Here is a 25983-nt window from a genome sequence, read left to right on the forward strand (position 1 = left end):
TGAGTTTATGTTTTTAACAGATGCACATGCCAATGCAGATCAAGTGAAGAGCTAATCTAAACCTCAGCTATGCAAATTTATAAACTACACTAGCATCCAGATATATTGCAAAACCTATTGATGGTGCAAGAATTTCCCCAAGCATGTTGTGAGGGGCTCCCTCGCTTGAGAGACCCCAGGAAATGTGTCCACTCCAGCCACTGGAGCATATGCTGCAGGCTGCAGTACACCCCTGCACCACTAGATGTACTCTTTCAGAGTTCACATTTGATCACAATCCATCCAAATAACCAGCAAATATGCTGTATGACAACCCTAAGATACAACTAGTAAGCATGGATTTATTATCCATTAATTATTATTAAGACATTTGGTTGATCCATATGTAATTTCAACCTAATATCAGCAGTCACGGCATTTTGTTCTGATTTGCAAAGGCTCAGTGTCTCAGGTCAAGATGACAGTTCATTCAGATACTTTAAGCTACCCTTTAGGGGCAGTGAGAGAGAGAGAGTGGCAGAAGGGCCAGGACCTTTGGTCTCATTTAGCCTCCAACAGCTTCACCTTCTGCTCTCTCCAGCCCAACATCAGAGGGCCAGGGAGGGCCAAGGGACCAGGGACAGGAGCCAGGGGCAGGATGTCACGTCTAGCCCTCAACCCACCAGCCAAACCAGCCAGGCTCTGTGGGACACTCCGTCCCAGCTCGGAGAACAAAGGAGAGGGTCTGACACTAGCCAGGCAGCCCCCTGCTCCTGGCTGGGCTCCAGGCCTTCCAGGACCCTTTAGGGCTGCTCTGCAGGCCCATGTCCAGGCTTTGGCCCTGGTGAGAAGGTTTCAACCCACCACACATGGAGCTGTTCCCCTGGACACGCTGAGGTGTGACTTGGCGGAGAGGACTTTCTGAAGAATACCCCAGAATGGAAACATAGATAATAGAGTCAGTCCACTCCAGCCTCACACAGCCATATCCCACACACACACACACGCAAGAGGAGGGGATGATGCAGAACAGACAAAAGGACAGCACAGGGGAGAGGCTTAAGAAAGAGTGTTACCTTACTACTCTTTTTAAGACCTCTGCTGTATGTCTATGAACAAAGCATAGTGCGCTCCATAAAAGCCTTCCATAATACTGCGAGTCTCAGTTAGCTAAACAATGTAGTTTTAGTGTTCCTCGGGGACTGAGAGGATCGCATGAACAATCCTCTGAAATCCCACAGAGAGGAAACTGGTTTTAGATTGTTTTTAGTATTCCAGTCAGCATGTTGTATTGAACAAGGCGTTCTAGGCTTCCACTGAAATTCAGAGACAGACGAGTACGGGGAGTTCCTGAATGAAGAACTGGCAAGGGGTTGGTTGAGGGAGGGAAGGAGGGAGGGAGGAAGAGGTGTTGGAGGGGCTTGAGAGGTGTCCAGCAGGGTTCAAGTGCTGGTGTTGTGGTCCTTGAAGAGGCGAGCAGCAGGACTGAGATCCAGAAACCAGCGAACCTTCAACACAACAACAGTGGAGTTTAGGGGCTCCCCAGGGCTCCATCGTAGGGACTTGAACAATTCCACAGTATGTCTGTGCATTAATGAGCTACTTGGGCTCATATGCAAATCAGGCAATGTAATGAGACACTGTGCATGTGTTGAGAGTGTGTGAGACCGCGGGTGTGTGCCTGTGGGAGTGTGCGCGCCCAAAGGTGGGAACTGGGCAACCTTCTCACCCCGTTCTGTGTTCCTCCCCAAGGGTAAAATAGGAAGACGTAGGCTTAATAAGGAGATTGTGAACAAGACCCTCCAATGGCAAACACACAAGAACAGATATGGGGTGGGGGTGGAGTGCGAGGGTGTGTGGGGGGGTAAATACCACTGCAGGGGGGGTTAGGAGCTGTGGTAACAGAGTTCTCAGACAACAGTGTGATCAGGATTCTACACACATACACCCACACCCATACAGACACTCACACAGACACACACACACACAGAGCAAACAGACAAATGCATTCCATACACAGACACCCAAACAGAGAAAATGAACGATGCACTATGCAAACCCAAAAAAGATGCAAAGGGGGGAAAAAAAGGTTGTGGCAGTTTGCCATAATCCCCAACAAGACATCAGTCTCCCATGGACAGCGACAAGCTTTGGGAACAGCTGAATGAAATAACAGAGAAATGAAAGCATCAATGTGGGAATAGAGGAATTAGTAGATGAATGAGAGAAAGAAAGGATGAATGGGCAATTCTTGGCAAAACTAATGGACTTGGAAAGGTTGCTTACTTTCACCATGCTCCCAAAGCTATACATTCTCAAGCAGCGTTTGGTGTGAATGTGAGCGTGTCTCTGTGAGACATGGTTACTGTATGCAAGTGTGTGTGTGTGTGTGTGCATGCATTTGAGTCTAGGTACAAGTGTCGTATAGCATTTGTACATCGACTTCTGTATGTGTTGCGTATGTATCTGTATGTGTGTGTCACACACACTCCTCATGTTGCTGAGTTACAGCAGCTGTCTGCAGTGTGACCTCTCTCTCAACCACTAATGTCTTCAGCAGCCTTGTCTGCTCTCCCTTGCTTTTCCCGCCCCTCCATTCTTTCTCCCTCTCTCCCTCTTTCTGTCTGTACTGTAATCTATTTACATTCCTCCTCACTTTCATCCCTCCATTCCCTAGGTTTTGCTGCGTATGAATCAGCTGTTCAGGTCTAATAGTTTTTCCATGTGTCTTTGTGTGCATATACCTCGTATATATATATACATACACACACACACACACACATATATATAAATACATATATAATAATACATATATATATATATATATGAGAGTCAGCCAGCATGCTACACTGTGCTGTGCTTGTCAGTGTGTGTACACATGCATTTTCAAACACACAAATCCCTAGGTTTGTAAGCTTTCAGCAGAACTAGAATCAGATGGCTTTGCCATTAAAATTGCTGAGAGCACTGAGATGATGCTGCATTCATGTTCTCGTTCGGGCTTCTATCCCACAGCCATGTGGGTGTACCTCTGAGCTCTTTAGAGCTCTACTTTACACATGTTACAGTATCGGCTCTGATGAGGTTACACAAGTTTGATGTATGTACAGTATGTGAGCCTCACTGAAATATACTGGTTGAAGCAACTGTCGCACTCCCCCATCATGAGTGCTTCATTAGTGCTGGCGTGACCATTTATTGAAATGTTGTCATGAAATACTGTAGAATGCAATTGGCATATAGGACCTCTAAATTCATTTGTTAACAGGTTGCCAGGCGATTCCTGGCCTACCTTCTGATTGTTGAAAAGAGCACAAAAGTTGAATTTTCCAAGCAATTTATTTTTGGAGAGTGTAGAGTGACACTGTATCATTAGTTCACTAATGCATGTACAGTATGCTACAATAGCTAAATGACAAATAGATATATAATTGCAGCATTTCACCAACTATCCACTAAAAAGGCACCATTGCTATGAGACTTATGAGGAGTAAAATGCTAAACTCTTGAGCTTCTGGACTTACAGCAGGCGCCAGCATCTGTGTGGCAAGGAGTGGGAAAAGAAAAGAAAATATGTAGATAAAGTGGGAGAGAGAGAGAGAGGGTGAATGTGAGATTAAGAAAAAGTGAGAGTGAAAAATCAGAGGAAGAGGGGGAGAAAAAGAGCCAGTATTGCTCCCTTCCTTTTGAGGCCCTTGCACCTAGAATAACACAAGGGTAGCAGGGAAAAGGGGGGGCACTTATAGGCAGGCGGTTGGGATGGTTAAGGCCTCTCAGGAATATCATGCTCCCTACATAAGGCAAAAGGAATCAGAGGAATAAGCCAATAAGCCACTGTGGCCACTGGCCTGAGGTGAGAGCCAGGGTAGGAAGGGAGGGAGAGAGAGCGTGTATAAAAGAGTGCGTGTGCAGGATCAACACCTTCCACAGGTGTCTCCGTTTCCCTTCAGTGTCTCTCGCGATGGACTGACACACCGCCAAACTATCCTGATGTGCCCATAAAACAGTGGAACTTTACTTTTTTACTGTCTCGCCTTCCACACACTCTGAGGGTACAGTACAGGACACGTGCAGATGGCTTGGCTGCCTCTCATGTACACAGAGAGACTTTCTGGAAGTGAGGCTCAGCGTGAGAGATTAAAATAACAAACAGATAGGGCGGAAACATTCGGCTCGCGCGAATTGGGCTCGCACATCAAAGTCCTGGTCATATATCATTCTGACAGTTTAGGGAGCGGGGCAAAACTTCCACTCTTGGTGAGATATGATAAACAAAGAATAGAAATACAACATTATTGGATGTACTGCTGCACATCCGTGAAAATTGGTAATCATTAACAATTTGCAGAGATCAGAAGTGAAAAGAAAGAATAGAACTGCACACATTTAGCGGTGTTGCACTGGTCAGGCGAAGGGCCTGTATAGCTGTATAGCTGCACTTAAAGGTGGTTTGTATAAAAGCGTCAACCCAGTGGTAAATTTTATATGTGAGTCAACACATACCTTATAGCGCATCTTGGGGCAGGAGTGAATGTAAAAGCCCAGGTAGTAATAGGACAGCTTGGAGGACTGTTTCTGCAGCTGCCTGGTGAAGGCGATCTCCCTGTGGGTGGACACACACACACACACATCTTTTTAGACAGGCACTCTAAAGGGAAAGCCATAGACACTGACATAAGAGCAAATGACTTCAGTCCAGAGGTGGTGTTCATCACTGAGAAAATTAAAATCAATCAATAAACTAAAATCAATTTAAGGAAGATGCAGCAAAGAATAACTTAAAATATATTATTGATATTACAATATAAAAAAATATCAGAAGGGGAGTAGTTAAACTGTACAGATATAATATGCTTCCTTCAATTAATTTCTGTGTTTTTTTATGGTGAGTCAGTATATTAACAGTTTATCAATCAGGGCATTAATGAATATATTTGGTCATAGCAGTCCTGGCTAGAACAGGGCCCAAACTGAGGAAGTAAACGGCCACACTAAAAAAGGCAGCTTTTCCTGGTCCCATTTCATTACACAAAAACAACTGCCTTCTCTCTATAGGCATTGAGCTCTTGAGCAGAAAAAGAAGGTGGAGAAGAAAAGAGGGAGAAAGCGTGTAAAATAAAGATTTAGAACTTGGAAGATTTATACAGCTTCCTCAAATACAGTAAATGTCTTGGTTTCTTTATTTTTCCCCAATAGTTCCTTCCTTAATTGCATCCTTTTACTAAAGCCTATTTTCCCTTTTCCCTCCACCGTTTCCTTCACTATTCCATAACTAAATTCCAGCTCCTCTTTCTTCTCCCCCTTTGTTTCACTCTTCCTTCCACCCCTCTGTCTTTCACCCTCTCAAATGAAGGGGGAGAATTCCCTTTTCTTAAAAAAAAGTTAAGAAGAGAGAGTGAGAGAGAAAGGAGCCTTAAATAAAATAGATGCACTGAAAAATAAGACATGAGACAAAGCAGGCCAGGCCGGGGAGGGGGGGAGAGAGAGAGGGAGAGCGCGGGAGGAGAATATAAAAGAGGAGGGTGAAGAAAGAGAAAGGGAGGGAGAGGAGAGGCAGCTAGAGCGAGGTGCTAGAAGGTCACCCGCTTGCTGCCAGGTTCCTGGGTTCCCATCCCCTCTCCACAAAAGGGCCCGCTGGGGCCTGAATGGGGAGGAGGGGGGGTATCAAGAGAGGTGAGGGGCCCATTCACAAAAAGCCCTGCACCCCCCTCCACTCCAGCCCTTCACACCCTCACCACCACCCCCATGGCAGCAGCTTGAGTCCGCCATTATCCCCTCTTCAGCCATCTGACACTCCAACACAAGCCAATTATCAAGCCCTCTGCTCCTGCACAGCTTCCCTCATACTGATGTGCACACACACAAATACACACACACACACACACACACTCACAGGGTGCATAATAGTGCATACCACGTGGGCCTCATTGCAGCCTTAGTATGCATGTGGAAACATTTAATTCCATAAAATATTACAAGAAGAGTGGTGAAGAGCAACAGATAAAATATAACCCAGTAAATTTTTTTGTATTTTCTCCGTAGTGTAAAAACAGCATATCAATCAGCTGTATTTCTAATGAATAATAAATATGATTTGTGCTAAAGCAATAGCAGCCCAGTCACATACTATCGAAGTCTGGATAGAGACTATAATATCATCAAAAATTAGAAGAACTACAAAGAGTGAGCTACTAGCATGGCAAGGCAAACATACTGAAACTTATCTGACTGAGGTAATTTGGCATAAAACAGATAGTTTGAAGCCTACACTAATCAAACACAAAATCAAATTCAGCCTATGCAGGTACACACACATATAAGACATTGATCCAGTGTGGACACCAGCTGCCTTTCTTAGACAGCAGTGCCTCAGGCATCTCTTTATGCGCCTCTTTCCTCCTCCTCCTCCTCCTCCTCCTCCTGTCCTCGGGGCCGAGCAGAGCGAGCTTCTACACTCCTCCCATAAGGAATTTCTCAACATCTCCCTCTCCTGTTTCTACTGCAGAATCACACACACACTTTGATGCATAGAAGACCACAAAACATGCGCACACACGGGTGCTGCTGTACTTGTGAAAACTTTTTGGAAAATGTTTTTTTTATTCCCTCCCTTTACTCTGACAGCTGTATTGCTGACAAAAACTAAATACCTGACCCTAACCATAATATTCACATAATCCTTAATCTATGCCTGACCAAAAAGTACACCATTTCCCAGGTACAGACCAGGCAAACATGTGCAAGTCAGGGATCCCACTGTGGTCCTGGTGTAAAATTCCATGACTTTTAATAACCAAGTCAGAACGCTTCCATGGCCTTAAAACGTTGTTCCTTCCTGGTTTGTTAATGATTTTCAGGTCAGTACAGCTGTAAAGGGGTGAACAGTCCAGTTTCCACTACAGTTGGACTTGCTATGGAGAAAAAACACCATCTAATACAAGGAATGTGTGAATAAAGTTGGAAAATACATTCCTGTAAAGTGACCCATTTATAAAATTCCCTGATATTCCATGACTTCCCCAGAGAATTTATCAAATGCCTTGATTTCCCTATCTGGAAAACACCTCTCTAAATTACATAATATTCCAGAAATTCCATTCCGTGACCAGTGAGAACTTGACAAGTTGTTTTCTGGTAATCGTACGATACTTGTGAGGACTTGTGGATATTGCAAATGGAGTTAAACCTCTCACACACACACACACACATATAAGTTTTGGACAGAGTCAGCAAAGCCAAGCAGACTAGGGAGTGTCCAGACCTGATCAAAGGCCTGGGCTCTGGTGTCTGTAAACAAGCGGGAGGATTTCAGTCCCGCTGGCTCGCTTCTCCAAGGCCTCCTCCACACACCGAGCACTCTGTGTTACTCTTGGAGTCAGACTCTTACAATAATAAGGGATGGGGAAATGTGTGTTTATGATGACCAGGGTGTTCCCTCTATATGAGCGGAGCCTGTCCTATCGTGACTGCTAGGCTCACTTACACCCTTAAGAACGTGCACACACACACACACACACACACACACACCTGTATACACCAACTGTGAAGCCTAGATCACCCAGTCTTCCACATCTGTGCAGAAATATTTTAAAAAGCCTTTCTCACATTATTGGGTTACATTTTACAGGAAGCGCCAGATGTGCGTGTGTGCCTAGTATGTGTGTGTGAGTGTGTGATCTCTTATTTCATCTCGGCAGAGAGCAGTCGTCAGCCGAACCACAAACAGAACACTGCCTCAACCAATCAAGAGAGAAGAGAAAGATATGTACCTCGACCTGTACTGCACTTACAGTACACAGTTCTAAGGAAAGACGTAATTCGGGGAGGAGATGGAAAGACTGAGAGGGCAAGAGTCAGGGAGGCAGCCGGTTAAGGAGAGGGTAAAAGAGAGGGAAAGAAAGAGGAGGAAGAATTCAAAGAAGAGTGAGATGCATACTGATTCCTCTCTTTGAAAGGTGCATGTAGCATTTTAACATCAACGAATCCTTACCACATTCATTTTGAGACACTAGTATAATTATTCACTGAGACGACTATCAAGCCTCTACACTGCACTTTACATTGTGCGCCACCAGGTTAGATTTCATGGGAAATCTGGATTTCTTTACAGCAAAAAGGGAGATTGCTTTACAGCACAAAACAGGAAGAGGGTGCTGTTCTTCTAGAGTAAAAGGAGCAACAAAAATGTCGCCTTGGTTTTGAGAAACACAAACACTAACAATACAACTGGCGTGAGATAGAGGCTACCAATCGTCTCCACCATGATCCAATTTGTTTACGGCAATTATACAAAGGCTTTTAAAAATATAAAGAAGAGCTAATGGGGGCGGGGGGGCTCTTAAGGCCTGGCACCAACCTGAGTGCAGAGTAGGAGCCCAGTGACAGTGAGGCGAAGTCTGGGTGGTAGTACAGGTAGACAGAGGACACACAGGTAGGCAGGATATCGATCACCCCCACCGCCACGATGCGCCCATCAAGCCAGTACTGCTGGTGGAAGGAGCCGTAGCCCATCTCTGGGCCGTCAGGAGAAGACTCCGCCTGGGGAGGAAAAGGAGGGAAAGAGGGAAAACAAAAAGAGGCAAAGAGAGAGGGGAGCAAGAGAATGTGGTCATTGGTCAAAACAATAGTATTACTCAAGTGCGCAATAGAGTTTGCGTGTAAAATCTATAAATCACAGTGGAATGAGAATGTGGGATTTAACAAGACTATTTTACTTTCTTTAGCAGATCTACTTTCACTCTCTCTCTCTCACACACACACACACACACACCTGTGTGTTGGTGTATTATAACCCAGGCTGTTCCCTGGCAGGCCTCACACATAATGTGTGGGGGTGTACAGTAGCCTCACGTTCAGCCCGCTAATGGCTCCCAAATGTGGAGCGAGAGCAGGAGCAGGGTAGGGTGGGGGTGGGGGTAACTAGCCACAGAAACACACCAGGAGAGGCCTTTTTAATAAAAGACCCTGCATGAGCAAAATCCATTTCACCAGGCGGCGGTGGAACTGCGCCAAGCTTTCTCCTATATGTTTGTGTCTGCTCTCTCCATGTGTGCATTGGAGAATGTGTGTGTGTGCGTGTGTGTGTGTGTGTGTCTACTCCATTAATAAACCAGTTAAGCGCTTGACACATATTGCATTTTTCACAGTGATCTGCATGCTGGGTTTTTCAATCAAGTCACTTGACTGCTTTTATCACAGAGGCTTAAGACAAGAAGAGGAGGGGTTGGGGTTAGAAGTCATATTAAGCCAGGGTATTGGTCTCTGTGTGTGTGTGTATCGGTCCCACACGAGTAACAGGATCCTTCTCCTTCACCAACATTCATCTGGGCCCGGTTAAGCGCTGCAGACGCTGCTAGTTATCACAACACTGGGAGAGCTAGCTCACTAATCCAGTGCGCCACTGGGCCCACACCCTGACCAAATTAAACCTGACCAAAAAGCAAAAAGCCTCGGTGCACAGATATGCATACACACACACACACACACACACCCTGCAGCTCCATGACCCTGGAGGGCTGAGCACCACCAATGGGGTGTCTCTGTGCCACATTCCTGCCTAGCCCCCTCTGAGTTGGTATTTAAAGTGGAGCTGGCAGTAAAAACAAAGCTAGATCCCTCCAGCTCAGGCCCTGGGACACCCAGGTCTGATTACCTGTCTGACACAATGCACAGCGGGATCCATTCACTTTGTGTGTGTGTGTGTGTGTGTGTGTGGGGGGAGGTTGTATCATTGGTGGTTGATTAAAGTGGCGTGGTGCAGCCCCACATCAGAGGATATGTGATAGGAGAGAGAGGTGGGTGGGTTTGGTAGACATTAGCTGTGACTGACTGACTGACTGACTGACTGACTGACTGACTGACTAACTGGCAGGCAGGCAGGCAGAGAGGAGGGCCAAGGAGGGAGGGGTTGGGGTGTGAAATGAAGAACAGTTAGCTGGAGGGGTGGAGGGCAACTGGGGGTGTTGAGGGCTGGCAGGCACCACATCTGGAGCAGGCGTTGGAGTTTCTGTGGCCATAGGTTCTGTGTGTGTGTGTGTGTGTGTGTGTGTGTGTGTGTGTGTGTGTGTGTGTGTGGCTGGGGGAAATGTCCGTCTGTGCAAGCAAGCAGCCTGTTACTTTCTTGGCACCGGTTCCCCCAGAAACACTGGAGGCTTTGTCAGAGCCCCTTGTGTCATTTAGAAGTCGTCAGTAAGAGGCAAGAGTGTGGGCTTCCACATGTGTGTGGTGGCGAGAGTGTGTAAGAGAGGAAGATTTTCCATACCCCACCCCGAGTATGCATGCTTGCGCACAAAATGTGATGTGAATGTGAATGCATGTGCAGTAATAGTAACGTCTGACTGTGTTTGTATGGTTGTTTACACGCTGGTACCGTGTTCCAGGCTGATCTTGTCTGACTGACCTGTGCGTCACCTCAGAGGACGGCCTAATGGCTGTGTCCTTGCCACTGTGACAACAATCTAAACATTCTCCACACTAAACGCTTTAAACCACCTCTGAGCCGCACGGCAGCCCCAAATCGCTCTCATATGGCCCAGAGATCGCCGTCTCTCTCCTCCCTCCCTCCCACACGGGGCAATAAGGAGTGTGAGTACTAAGCAAATTCACAGTGGTATTCCATTGGGTTCTAATTAGATTGGGACAATTAGTATTTGCACATGATTCTAAGTGTTTGTTTTAACCTGCTTGGAGTGCCGGTTGAGCAGACTTTACCGCATCAGGACAGTTCAGATAATGTCAGATAAGTTGTCAAGCACAGGAAAGTGTATAAAATGGACTTTCAGACTTTTTTGTAATTGTCTAAAGTTGTTGGCACGTGTTATGTTGTTCTATGTGGCAAATCCCACCCATTAGGCACTTGAGCAGGCTAAATGTGGGCCAGATCTGGTTCTAATCATGCTCTGGGAGGAGAGCGAGAGGAAAAGACAGGCATGATAAACTTTACAGATAAACACAGGCCATCCATGTATTTGCAAGGTGATAACTGTGATAAGTGATAACTCCGTAGTGATGCTCTCTTTTTATGCCTGTAGTAATAATGTCAGCTAATGTAATAACAAAATATAAAAACAAGTTCAAAAATGTAATATGTCAAATGTCAATCACTCCCATCATAGAGTATAACATTTTTTCAACTGATGATGTAATAATACTGATATTGTACCACTACTTAACAACAAACGTATCAAAATTGTATCAAATTCATGTTGACCTATTTATTATTTAGGTGGTACTTTATCTCAGTGTCTCTTACGTGTGCTATGAAACTTCATAACCTTACTTAAGGCTGTCCATCATTGCAGATGATGTTGCTCCTATTATTAAAATCAAAGCTTGGTACTGCATGTGGTTGCAAAGACCAACAGACCAATATGCGACCCACAGGATTTTGCCATATGAGGGGCAGATGTCCGCCTCACGTTCTGCAGCACACTGATGCCTCTTGGCAAATCTTCCATTCCAGCTTTCATGTGTGTGACACACTGGCAGCCAGTCTCCAATTGGACCAATAGGATGACTTTCCTATCAGTGTGATGAAAGTCTAAAAAGCATCTGAACAAAGCAACTGTTTGGCACTCCCAATGAAACATCTTTTCTCTAAAAACAGAGTGGACAAAGGCCTGGCTTGTGTTTGGAGAGTTGAGATCAGGTGAGAGACGTTTTTTGGAAATAGCTTTGAGTTTATTCTATTTCCTCATAACAATCAGTGAGTTACACAATAGCTTTGGGATGAACATGGTTTCATTTAGAATTTCATTTTTTTTCTCCTTTTGCTTTCTTCCATTTCATTCACATTGTTAGCTTATTACATTATCCCTCATTATTATTGCATCATCAGTTAAAAACACGTTACGCTCCTATAAGTAATAATTGCTGGTTAATGTGATAATGTATTACATAAATCGGGTCACCTTGCCTTAAAGAGCTGCTAACCCTAAAAGAACTTCCTGAGTATGGGTTTCAACAGACAGTTTTAGTGTCCCATGGTCTAAATGCAGTTTCAGAGGTTTTCCACACTGCCAAAGATACATTTCTGGGGGAAAACACTGAATACTTGTAAATTTTTTTGGCAAGAAAATTGACAAATTTAAAGACATTGAATATTGACACAAATTATCGATTGCTGGTGACTTCAGTCTAAAAATATCAGTATTGGCCTTCAAAATCACATAACCCTAATACAAAATAGAGGTTTACATTTAGTCCTAATCCATGGTTTTGGTAGGAATCTATCAGTGGGGGGATGGGTGCTTATCCTGCCAGCATTTGTTTGTCCTACTTAATCTCAACTCTGTGTGAATCTATGGTGCTGAAAAAGAGATTCTAGACTGATTATGCTGTCATGATTTTGGCACTGACCAAGAACAGATGTAGAAACTAGCTAGGTGATTTAACTTTCTCTCACTCCCTCTCTCTTTCAGTCACAGACACACACACACAAACACACAGTGAGGCCTGCAGGCAGACTGCTGGTTGTAGCATTCAGTAACGGCTCGTTTAAACTGACGAGGAAACGGTGACGTCCGATTACTCTTTCCATCAGTCTTCTAGAGGCCGCAGAGAGACACACGGCATGACCGGCTCTCACTGCCACACACAGCGCTGCCCTTATGTAGGATGTGTACCTGCACGTGTGCACACACTCACACACACACACACGAGGGCTTGGAGAGAGCATATGCTACAGTAAATGTAAACAAGCAATTAAATAGTGGTACAGTAGCTGTTTAATAACTGATAAACTTTGCTGAAGAGCTGTCGAGCACAGCATTGAACCCCTACTATTTTAATCTGCAGATGATCCTCTGATATTGATATTGTCGAGCCAGAAATTCTTTAGGTCCAATTAAGCTGTATTTCTTTCATCGCTGTAATGCTATAATTTTCATGACTGGCGGGTGGGTCAGCATTGATGAAGCAGGCAAATAGTGCAATATCACATCATGATGGATCAATCAAAAATAAATGTATTCATTAGTTATTTTACACAGCAATTTACGTAGCTAGTACCTAGAAACTGGACTAGAAATGTCAACATGGCATATTATACAAGCTGTCCAAATTAGCATTTTCTCTTTGCATGTCATTGCTTAAATCTCCCTGTGTAAAAGCATAATGTATAATAGGTTGTGTGCATGTATTTCTAGTGGTATGCAAAAAATAGGCTATACAAATTTCTCTCAAGTTGTAATGGACAAATGGAGGCATTGCTGCTGACTCAGGGACATGATGTAAATATGCATTCTCATCCACTAGGGAGGGAGAGAGAGAGAGGGAGGGAGAGAGAGGGAGGGAGAGAGAGAGGGGGAGGGAGGGTGGGAAAGAGATTGAGAGAGAGAGAGATTGAGAGAGAGGGAGGGAGAGAGAGAGAGAGAGACAGAGAGACAGAGAGACAGAGAGAGAGAGAGAGAGGGGTGGGGCCAAAGACCTGGGTCCATAAAACATTTGTTGACTAATTAGCCAACACCCCTATTAATGAGTGTTTGCCCCACGGATAGACACATTAGGAGGCCGTAAAAAACAAAACAAAACAAAACACAAAACAAACACAGAAACAGAAACAGTGCACCCCAGTTTGCCCATAAAACCAAGTGCTTCTATGGCACAAAGCACAGATACTGTAACAAACACCTGCATGACTGCTGCTCATCATGTCTCCAGGTACTGATGTGCACTTGTGTATCAGACAGTGCAGGTGTATTTGTTTTTATACATTTACGCACACGCGCGCACACACAGACACACAGACACACACACAGACACACACACAGAGAAGAAACAATGACTGCTGATGTTAATTACCACTGTGTTTCAGCACGAACCCTCTGCAATTTTGGGTGAAATGGATCACGGCAACAAACAAACAAGTCAGACAACCTGCGTCCTAATTAGCCACAGTTGGATACGTATGGGCGTTTGCATATATTTGTATAAATGCAGGCTTACACGTGAGCTGATGAACCACACAGTATGCAGGTCCATGTGGTGAGTGTCTGTGTGTGTGTGTGTGTTTTAATAGCACTCTGATTGGAGACAGATGGAGGCCAACACGCAGAGGTAGCGCGGAGTGCTGCGCATAATAACTCTGAAATGAAGAGCAGTTGGAGAGAGACAGAAGAAGACGGGGGGGGGGGGATCAGAGAAAGAAATAAAAACAAGTTGGGGAGAGAGGATGCCAAACCAATGGAGACGGCCACCTGAATCAAAGCCTGAGAGGAGGGGACAGCGGCGGCAGGCTGGGAGGTGTGTGCGGGAGTGTGTGATAGTGCGTGTGTGTGTGTAGAACAGTGTAATTCAGTGCGTCTGGCCGCCAGCCTTGACGAGGCGATAAAAGCTTGTTTCCTATAAACACTAACGATGTTCATTAGTGGAGGCCTGAGGGGGCCCACAGGGCAACGCAGAGTGACTGTATGTGTGTGTGTGTGTGTGTGTGTGTCTGTCTGTCAGTCTTTGTGTGTGCTCCCGGACCTCAATCCTGTTAAAGTGGCGGTTATAAGCGCCCATCCCGGGTCTAATTGCTGGTGTAATTGTCCTGACCCCAACAGGTTCGCTGCCGTTCCTGATGGCTGCAGCTCACCAGGCCTGCTCTGTGTCAGCCGGTGATGCCTGGCTGCACCTACACCTCACCCACCGACCACACAGAAGAGCACGGTTTAGCTGTGAATACTGTTCCAGATGTCCCAATCCTTTATATTATAAACTACTATAAAGCAAATGAGTATGGATTTCGGTACCAGCGAGGCTGCATCACAGTTTTATTAACCAGAAGCTAACATCAAACTTTCCATGCAGCCAGCTCTAAGCAGTTAGTTCTTTTTCCTAACTAGGGCAATAGCCATCTGTTTAACCCCAGAGTGATGCCCATGGCTCCGCCTAATCAGCCTGTAATCTGTACCACACCGCACACAGTGAAGAGCAGTGCTATGTCCCGCTCTGCCAAGGCCAGAGGAGAGGACTGGTCTCAAGGCCTCATCTTCGACACGGTCGCCACGCAATCTGGACGCCACATTTCGCTGTTCTCCTCCCCCGACACCCCCACCTTCACTAAGACAGAGCGGCTAAATAAAAAAAAAAAACTCCAATATGAAACAATACCCGCTTCCTGAATCCCTTAACCCCCCAAGCCCCCTCAATCCAGCTGGAGGGCTCTTGGGGAGAGAGCGCAAAGGTGGGTGGGTAGGTGTGGGGGGTGGGAGTGAGGGGGTGGAGGTGTTTGCTGGATGAAGAGGCTATTGTGTGCAGTGTGTAACATGGGGAACTATTGTACCCATGTATCCCCTCTTGTCTGTCTGATAAAGAACTAAGCACTGTAACGTGGGGAAATTTTCAAATCATTAGCAAGAAGGATCACTTACTTCCCCTCAATATCTCTACAGTATGAGAGTAATTTGACCGGGAAGATCACACATATGGAAGAACACAGACATCAAAAAGCACTTTTATTAGACTGTCAACAGGGAAATACATACCTCTAGTGGTGAATCACAGAGAAATCTCCGGAACTGTGGAGGGAGGCAGCAGCGTCAAAAGAGGGGAAAGAGAGAGAAAAACAGTTAGTTCTAAGGGTCACCAACTCTTTTGAAATGGCATAAATGAAAACCATACATGTTTCCACTGCTGTCTTATATAGTTTATCCCTCCCACTTCTCTGCCTGTTCAGGTGTCAGATATCAAATGTAGCCCCCCATTCAGAGAGGGGCATAAAAAGGAAGACTGTATTTACACAAATGAAAACATTTAGCCTATCAACTGAAGCTTACAGGCCAGGGAGGACATAGTGACAGCTTAAATAAGCGGTGTTGCCAGTGTCAAAATAGCCTATCCCTTAACACACTTCAAAACGCACATCAGATCTCAATTACTGGGGGTCTTTATGTCTATGGAAACATTAAATCTAGCTCCCATTCTCTCTACTCTTTCCTGTGCTCCCTCTTTTTTCTCAGTGCCAGGGTGAGAGCAGTGTGTTTACAGACGAGCCGACCTGCAGGAATGGAGGACGAATGTAGCATGCTTCCATGTTTAGGCCAAATCCGCTCTGTAATGAGAACCAGCAGAGCCATGGTGGAGCGGTGATGGACAACCCTTAGCTCTCTCTCTCTCTCTCTCTCTCTCTCTCTCTCTCTCTCACACACACGCCACAGTTTCAAGTTCGTGTTTCGTATTTCACAAGGAAATGCAACAATTCAGCTGTGTCATTCATTTGTGGGTAAGCTATAATGTGTAACTTTGGTTCCACCGTCTGGTAAGAAGAGTTTGTGTCTTGCGATAGCACAAAAGGAGCATAAACACAGGAGACAGAGGGTCCAGACAGACCTCGTAGACGGGGAGGGAATATGAAACAATGCAACACCATCCATAAAATAGGAAATATCTATGTGCGTTGCTCCATATAGGCATACTAAAAAACGGCTGCCGTCATTAATGGGTTGCTCTGTCTAATGTTTTCCCTTCTTTTCTTCTCCTTACCTCTATACCAGGGTTTGACCAATATGGGTTTTTAAATGCTGATACAGATATTTTTGGATTGAAAACCCATGTTAATGAAATTCTTTTAGATGGATTAGCAGTTCATTAAGACAGGGTGAGGCAGATTTCATTGCAGGTTTTACATACCGACGATCCAAAAGCTGTTAAGTAAAATCATATCTTCACCTCTGTCATATTGGCGCTGGGCAACATTAACAGGGCGACAAACGATTTGCAGGCCAATATTGGATCAATATAGGAGCAAACTAATATATCGGTCTAACCCTCTCTACCTTACCTCCTAAAATAACAACTGAATAAACCAAAGACAATAAAAATGGATGAGCTGACCAGCTTCCTGATCACTGACGGCTTCATTCCTGTCTTGATTGCTGCCGTTTGGAATAGGGCTAGTCTCTCAGAGAGTGCTTGTCAATCAATGGATGAATCCCAGGTTGCCTCTCCCTCCCTTCATATCTCAGTGTGGTGCCACCAAGCTAGCAAGGAGTTATAAATCCCCTGGTTCCTCCACCAACCCCCACCTTACTCCTGTTCATACTAGGTGAGATGCAACACATTTCATTGGCTCTGAGCCCAGTTGTTCCACATTCCTAAATAAAAGACAGCAAGCATATGATAAAACCGAGATGCTGTAGGAGTTGCTGGAGTTTCCCTCACACACACCAGTGTCTTCTGTCGGGGTGTGTGTCTGCGTACAGCAGTAGAGCCAGTAACAGTGATGATTGCTGAAGGCATGGTTCACTGGGTGGGACAGTCCTGGCTTAGGTGCAACTCCAGCTCTTGCCAGGAGTAAAAACTCTTCCAAAAGAGTGTATGACTCAGTGTGTGTTTGTGTGTCTGCCACAGCTGATGTGTGTGTTGGTGACACTAATGCAGTATGCTCCAATACAGGGCATGATCTGGCAGAGAGGGCCAAAGAATGATGCCCTGTTGTCAGACCTGCACGCACACGCACACACACACACACAAACTGTATAACCTTTCAGTCACAAGAATTGGGTTCTAGTCAGAGAAATAAGAAGGAAATACATAAAATATGAGGATCAAGTGAAGAGGCAGACTGCTAGCATACATTATTTAATTTCACTGTCTAGCAGAACTCAGAACTAACAGAACTCACGTCCCTTCAGTGATGCATGCACTGCAATAATACACACAGTTCTTGCTGAGGGGAATGGTTGTGAGCTATAAAAGTCTCACAAACTGTGCTCCCTGTGGCGCTAAATACTACAACAAGACGCCACACACCACCTCTACCCTCAACCTCACATCAGGACAGAGAGGAGTAGAGGGGAAAAGGGGATGGAGAGAATTACTCAGACACAGCACAAATACAAATGCTGGACCTCCTCCTATAATTGCTCTTTGTTTGTTTGTTTCCTACTCAAGGCCATTAGGCTATGAATTTAAATCAGGCATAATGCCAACTGACAACCTTATACTTTTGACATATATTTTCATATCAGTTTCTTGAAATTCCATTTCACTTTGAAGAAAAGAGTATTTTGTGTAGATCTTAGACCAAACAGAACCTGGAATGGCCATCTCAGTTTGGTCAACAATGATCACACCTTATACTAAAAATGTTAATCAAGTTCCCCACCTGTGACACATGTAACCACAACACTAAAACGTTATTTTCGACTCTTAACTTTGGAGTGACTACTACCAGTAAACAAATTACCAACAGTAAACCCTCTCAAAGTGTATTACTGCTGAGGGGCATAAATGAAACTGTCAAAAAAAGAACTAAACGGTTTACGAACAGAACAACATCTGCGGTTATTAGATGACATCATTTATAGAAGGCATGCTAAGACAGGCTGCTGTGTGTGGAAATGAGAATCTCCAATTGACCTTGCAGTCAGTAAACTGATATATTACTTGATAAGACATTTGCAAGGTAAGTGTGTGTGTTTATGCATGAGAGCCTATACGTGTGTGCACATGCATACTTGTGTGTGTGTGAGTGTGTGTATGTGTGTGAGTGTGTGTATGTGTATGTGTGGCTGTAAAATGTAGTGTCAGGATAAGTTTTGATAGGTCCTGGCAATTCCCTTCCTCTCTCCCTCCCACTTTTACCAGGCACTCATCAGGGGGCTGCTGGGTAATCTTACCCAGAGGGCCAAGCAGTGCAGCACAGCAGGTTTCCACTGCTGTGTCCACTCTCCCTGGCTGGGCTAGGCTGCTCTCCTGGAGTCTGGCAACGCTGCCCCCACTCTGGCCACTGACAAACAACAGACCACACAGCCTTGCCAGGCTGACAGACACACAAACAAATAGACAACCTCATTCACAGACACAGACTCTGGAAGAGTTAGATGGTCTTAAATGTGTAGGCACGATCACTCGGACGTGGAGACAGCAGGAATTAACGCGTGAACACACTCTCAGCCTCCTCTCTCTCTAATACAACAAGACACACGCCTGTAAACGGAGCCGTGTCCCAAGTACCTTCTGGAACTTTCTCATCTCCAACACATGGAGTCCATCACTTCCTCTCTAACTCTCCCTTTCCTATAATAAACACTCATCTGTGTACGATTAGGAAGGCAAGCAGCCGTCTCGAGCACACACACACACACTCACACACAAGCTCTCATGTCCTCACTAAAACACACACACACAGAGCACTGGCTCTAACACACATATAAACACACACATATAAACACACACATCTGCTGAAGTCTAATTGCTACTTAGTGCTCTCCTCATTGTGGCCTTCACTCGTTTACAAATTGTTCCTCTCCTCATTTGTCTGACAAGGTGGTTGCATTCACTCTCAAAGATAAAAAACAAAACAGAAAAAGGAATAAACACAAAAAAACTAAAACAACACAAATCCCATATTTTCTTTCTCTCTTCACCACATTTTTACTTTTGGATTGGATCTTTGCCATTTCCTTCAGAAAATGTGATGCAAATATCAACAGGTGAAAATAAACAAAGTGCTTTGACCTCTGACCTGTGAGGAAGTGGAAAGGTTCTGCATGGAACTGGATCTTCAATGGGAAACATGCTTATAGAATTTTTTAATGAACTTCTGGGTATTGCGCACACCCATAATGCAATTAGCTTTGAGAAGCATTTGACAAAAAAATGGATAATCTGGGCCAACAGTCACTTTTTCCCCCCCATTCATGTTCTTCCATTTTTATTTTTGATTTACAATGCCATTTCTCCATTTTCCTTGCATTCTTTTTTTTTTTTGAGAGTACCGGGATGTTTTCACGTGTCTTGGTTAAGGTCCTGGCCATCAGGAAGAGTAAATACAGATTTAACAGGATTTGTTTTCCTGAAAATGAATGCCACATGTGCAGGAACTCAGAGTCACGGCTCAGCACAACAGTTAAGACCAATAAGTGTGAGTGAATGTGCGTGTGTGTGTGTGTGTGTGTGTGTGTATGAATGTGTGTGTGTGTGTGCCTAAATAATTGCTAGTATATGGGCTTGAGCTCAGTCAGGAAAAAATGACTGGATGTGTAAGGAACAATGTCTGGCTCCCTGCCAGTCATGGCATGACAGGAAATGCATACGGCCTTAAACAAACAAAGCCATTGCACTGGAGGACAACATACTGTCTAATGATAGTATAATCTTGGCCGGGTAATTCAACTTGCATGCACACGCGCCACACACACACACACACACACAATCTCTCCCATCGCCTGGCCCAGAGCCAAAGTGCTGGTGGACGGCGTGCCAGATTCTGTCCCTAGGTAATACCTTAATGGATTAATAAATACCTCCACAAACACTAAATGACCCAACTTCCTAGGTAGCAGCAGCAGGCATAGCATGGCAAAGCACCAAAATCTCAACGTGCCATCACTGCTTCAACAATATGTTTCCCATTTCTTTACAAATACAACGGGACAACGGGGGGCGCGGAGCTTCTGGGAAGAGCATGGGCAAGTAAACCAGCAGCCTGACGGGCAGAAAAATAAAATCAGTAGGATTTAGTGTTGTGGGTTCAGGATTGACTGTCACAGTAGTGAGTGAGTCAAACTAAGGGGGAGACAATAAAGTCAACTTTGTTTGTGGGGGCACAATCACGGCAGGCCTCTGTGCACTACAGTGGGACGAAGCCCAACCCAAGAACGGAAACGAACCATAGAGAGGATCGGTTGTTGGTATTAATGCAATCCAACAGAAGAGGGGTGTTTATAGTGGACGGTACCAGGGGGAAGGAGGCCTCGTGTGGTGGCTCGTGTGTGTCTGTCAGAGCAGGCTTTAAAACCCTACCCACAGGGAAGGTAGAGTTACCCCACTGGACACTTAACCCAGAGCCTCCCTCCCTTTTCCCCTCTCGCTGCACTAGAACAACCATGACTATTGTCTGTCTCCTGAAGCTCTCCGTACAGCACTGGAAAGAAATAACAGGTTGAATGTAAGAAATGTACACTTTATCATTTTAATCAAACCCTGTCAACATTAATAAATGCCGCCGGTGCGATGTAGAGTCCAATCATTTCTCTGTACCACTCCCACAGGTAGATGTGTCAGGGTGAATTAGACTGTATGGAATCATCCTTAAGAGTAACTGCCCCAACAGACAGCAGAGATGCTACTGCAGATGCTTGCGATCCATGCCATTTTAGGTTGTTTTTTTTGGTCATATTCCTCTAGTTCTTGAACTCATCCCTGGAGGGCCCTCCAATCCCACTATAGTTGTAAACTTGAGCTGAAGCTGTGCACACAAACACACACACACCTCCCCTATTAATAGAGCTGGTGTTATGGCACCAGGAAAGAATCTGCCACAGACTGCCCAATCTGACAGCTTTTATTATTTATTAATTCCCTCACTTTTACAAGCTGGAGAATTCAGTAATTTGCTGAGGCCTGTTGGCAGGAGGGTGGAGGAGGAGGTTGTTTTTCCAGCCCTAAGGGACAAAAGGCCCTCTCAGGTTAGTGAGAATGTCCAGCAGTTCTGCATCCTGACTAGACCTCCTTTTCTCCTCTTCTTCCACTAGCTCTCCCAAACACGCCTCCATCTGTCCTGATTTCTGGTCACGGTGGCCAGTGTTTATATGCAGTCTCAGACACCAAACATACCATGTTTTTTTTTTTACAGCAAACACAATTTAACTGTGAGCCGAGTTTTATGGCCAAGCAGTAAAAGCACACCCCAAACTTCCATGCATGACCAAGAGTCTACTTTAAACTTTCTGAATCCATTCCCTGGCTACCTATTCTATTTCCCCCCTTCCCAGTCATCCTGGACAATACTTCTCATTCGACGCATAAGCTACTGAAAAGTAAACATTACTGCACGCACACGCACGCACAGCTTGCAGTTGCACAGTACAATGTACGGAAAATACATACAGTAGTTGTACTATTTGTTGGGGGCTATAGGATCCTTTACTTCCCCCACCAGCGAATACACTGCTGCTCTGATGGGCTGTGGGATTAACTGCTGCTGATGGAGATGAATATCCAGCATTCAGGCCAATGACTTCCTGTACATTACACTGTAACCAGTACTCCCTCATCTTGTCAGCATCTTTCAGCATGGCTCTATAACGCTGCGCCTCCGTTGGTCAACGCATCAGAGTCATTAATAACCTGGGCTATTTCCAGTTCTTATGCGCGTGCGATCCCACTCACCTGGAATCTTGGGCAGTGACATCAATAAGAATGAATCTACAGTATATGTAATTAAGTATAACCAAATGCAATGAAATTAGCTTTCAAGCATGCAGGGGTCATACTATACCACAACAGTATTTGTAATTGCTCTGAATACGCTATGTGAACACATTATGCAGTCTGTGCACTTTTGCCTTGAGTGATAAAAATTGTCTGCTAAACTAATATAAATTGCTTCCCAGAGACAACATAGCTTTGGTACTGTGCATAGTGTATAATGGATCACGTGCAAGCGCAGCTGTGTACAGTGGAGTGCCCAGTGCAGTGCTGTGACAGAGCCACGTGCAGTAGCGCCCTACAGTAGGTGCGATATGATAACAGTACAGTACCTCGCTCTCATTACACTCGGAGGGGGCATCGCCATGAACGGTCATCTGGTAGCGGGCGTACAGCGCCGCCGACTGCTCATAGGACGCCATGAACTGAGGGTCCTCAAAGCTGACCGGCACTAGCCTCACCTTCAAGCACAGGGAGTGGAGGGGAGGGAGAAGTGGGATGGATGAAGGGGCGGGTTTGAATTAAGGGTTGATAGTGGACATGGGGATAACAGGACAAAAGCAGGCATAAGAAGAAATAGATGATTACAAAAAAGGAGAGGTGGAGTGAGAAAGGAGGGGAGCTTCGGGGGAATGGACAATAGGGGGCATCAACAATAGACAAGAGGCTTTACACAGTGTCATACAAATGCTATGGCATCTTTAGGGTTCTACTAAAGCACATCAGTCTCCCAGTCCACAAGGCCAGGTCATAAAGTAGGTTTGAGATGAGTTTGAGACACTCGATTCAGTGATTTAGTCAGATTGTGGTTCGAAGAGGATACCTAAACACAAGCAAGCAATGGGATTCTGGGAGATTGAGAGCAGTAGTGTGTTTTCCACGTGATGGGATGTCCAGGAACTTTGAAGATGAGGCTAGTGCACTGCCGAAGGACCCCTCCGAGAGAGGACACAGTGTCAATGAGCGCAGAGTGAGTGTGTATGTCACAAATTAGTAACATTTGACAATATAGGCACCTTTCAAGGAGGTATACAGGTTGAGGGGACTGCAGGCCCAAAGGAAATTAAAATCGGACAACCAGTGCTAAATGCTATGTTGAACTGAGATTTCAGTTGAGCCATAGCGATTTAATGTGAGGGCAGGGTGATGGGGGGCACAGAGGGGGTAAATGTGTGGCTGTGGGAGGGTTTAGCCAACTATCTGCCCCCCCAAAACCGAAACAGCTCAAGACTAACGACCCTGCCGGCCGACTGGGGCCAACTCAGACACCTGGAGAAACACTGCTCTCAACCATGGCGTATGGGAACATTTTCTCCTCCATTTCCTTTCCCTTTAACTCTCGCTCTCTCACACACATACACTCTGTTTAATACTAACATGTTTATTCACTTTCTTTCACTCATACAGACATTCTAGCTTATTCCCCCCACTCTTCACCTGCCTCTCCATTTCCAAAGAGTGATGATGCTGAAACCTCTTAAGCGTAGATCATGTATTTATTAATTCCAAGCTCTTTCCACTCCCCATACTTTGAAGATGCTATCTACAGTACAGTCCAGGCTTTTCTGTCCATTAGGATTTCAGTCATTGAAATGAATAACATTTGTAAAAAAAAAAAATAATACTTTACTAATACTAATACTTTTTTTTTATAATAATAAAATAATACTCATCATATATTTAAATATAAATAACTACTGATAAATAGATACATTTAAAGAAAATTAATACCTGGGCATGACACCGGATTCAGCATTTATATTAAAAAAAACATACTATTGAACCACTTTTCTCACAATTTCAAAAAATCTAATCATAAAGCTAAAAAATGGTAAAAACTGTTTTATAAGAGACTAGGGCAATTCCATAATCCTTACAAAGCTTCTGCTGGTACCCGAGCATGTCCACCCTCTTCCTCCCTCCCTCCTCTCCCTCCTCTCCCTGGGCACCCCTAGAGCAGGTTGACCTGTGCCCCCCACCCTCTGACCTGGCTCTCGGAGGGCTTGTCAGGAGGGTCCTTGTGAATGGCCATCTGGTAGAGTTTGTACACCTGGTAGGAGGCGTCGAAAGAGGCTTTGAACTGCGGGCTAGGGGGGCTGGAGCGCACTAGCCTCACCTTCAAAAAGAGGATGGGCAGACAAGGGTTAACATCAAAATGAGACTGGCATAAGTGGCTAGTACAAATCCTCACAAGAGAGACACATTATCACAAATCAAAAAGAGAGTATTAAAGAAGAGATGGAGAAATGGGTCTGTCTGAAGACGGACAAGAACACACCCTCTTCAAGTTCTGCCTGCCAAATATATACTGAATTTGAAAATCTGAAAAGCTTTCATTTTGGGGGTTTGGTTCTGAGATAGCTGTAGCTGTAACCTGTTGCTACCCCTCTATCTATTCCTCTCTCAGTAAAGGGGCTTGTCATTCAACAAAGGTGGCTGTCTTTCACCACAGCTGTGGCTTGATGGGAAAGCATGAACAATACAGAGAAGGGTGTGTTTCTGTCCATCTCTATGGTGACAAGAAGAGTGACGTACAGGTGTTTGACAAGAAGAATACCACAAGCATCTGCCATCACAGTGAACTCGTACAATATGAACATGTGATGGTCCTCAGAAAAACAAAATCATCATTTGACACCATCAAGTTTCTTAGTGTGTGTGTGTGTGTGTGTGTGTGTGTGAGACCCTGTTTCCAGTGCTTCACCATGTCATGTCAAACTAAAGCTTGATTCATACTCTTGATTCATGTTCAGACAACACATGGGAGTGTGCAAGGCCTTTTTGTCTGCGTGTAGTTGTACAGAGTACATATAAAGATGAACCAATCAGATATCTTCTTGCTATTCAGCACTTACATCTCCTGTATGTTGACTATGAGAAAATGTATTTATTATAATATAATTTTTTTTAAATTCTTTTTTCTTGAGGTGCATGCCACCTAGGCATTACAATGCCTATAGCCCCCATATACAGCCCTATGCAGAGTACTTCTTAATGTTTCAAAGCAGAGGTATAAATCAAGCTTGAAGGGGGAGGATCACGAGAAGCCTACGACAGAATGAGTGGTGGAAAGAATAACTAGCAGAGTGTTGCTAGTGTCACACGGACTGAAGAAGAATTCACCTTTCACATCCTCCAGCTCCATTTTAATTAACCATCTCTTAGTTTGGAAGCTTTTGTTGGCCAAGGAGCCTGTGCCATATGAAGCCTCTGGAAGGCCAGGATAGGGGAACTGAACCTGGGGTTTGTTTGAGTTGGACCTGAGTGAGGCTCTCTCATATGACCACTTGGCACCCACGTCCTTTAGTCAAACAAAGACGTTGGGGCTGTTATGTAAAAGATAATACTTAAGTAAGGCCTTTTTAATTTAGTTCTAAAACTCCAGAGATATCCTTTGATAGGCTGAAATCATTTTGTTCAGCCAACACTACCGCAGATAGTGGATAGCTTGGCTAAAACTTAACCACTCTCATAGCAGTCTTGTGATACAACACCAACAGGCTGATACTGGACCATTTCAAGAATGTTGAAATAATGCCACATAATACCAGTGGCTTCGGTTGAGCTTTAATTAAAATGAGATATTGGCCTTCTAAAGCTTCATCTGAGAGGCCTACTGCTCTTGGTTAGGGTTAGAAATCCTGATGTCTATGAGAAGTGCACAAAGTAGATGCCTTTCTAAGAAAGTTTAGGTTGAAATTAATAGAAAAGGCGACTGATGCCCAAACCATAATATGTGAGCAAGAGGACACTTAAGGAGGAAATGGTATGAAGATACAGTGTGGAAAGTGTGGAGAGGGGATACAAGACTCTTGAGGACTCTTGAGTGAGTACTGGTACTCAGTTCCACACTTCCCTGAGGTGCCT

The 25983-nt window shown here is 44.7% G+C and overlaps 1 protein-coding gene across 3 annotated transcripts in view; it reads right to left on the reverse strand.

Moving 5' to 3' along the window:
* The window catches only part of LOC139644220 (arginyl-tRNA--protein transferase 1), a 61930-nt gene that overhangs the window by 18910 nt on the left and 17037 nt on the right, over nucleotides 1–25983 (reverse strand). The window contains exons 7-11 of one of the 3 annotated variants that reach the window (XM_071519633.1): nucleotides 24104–24232; nucleotides 22449–22577; nucleotides 15447–15479; nucleotides 8336–8517; nucleotides 4483–4582 (exon numbers count right to left, since the gene is read on the reverse strand). In XM_071519633.1, the coding sequence (XP_071375734.1) occupies nucleotides 4483–4582; nucleotides 8336–8517; nucleotides 15447–15479; nucleotides 22449–22577; nucleotides 24104–24232 (573 nt within the window). The remainder of the gene's footprint in view (nucleotides 1–4482; nucleotides 4583–8335; nucleotides 8518–15446; nucleotides 15480–22448; nucleotides 22578–24103; nucleotides 24233–25983) is intronic. The other 2 variants (XM_071519635.1, XM_071519634.1) reach the window with 2 other exon arrangements.

This window comes from Centroberyx affinis, unplaced genomic scaffold, assembly GCF_046629955.1.
Source record: "Centroberyx affinis isolate AG114_WGS23_722 - 3 ecotype Tasmania unplaced genomic scaffold, CSIRO-AGI_Caff_v1 ptg000718l_1, whole genome shotgun sequence".
Lineage (NCBI taxonomy): Eukaryota > Metazoa > Chordata > Actinopteri > Beryciformes > Berycidae > Centroberyx > Centroberyx affinis.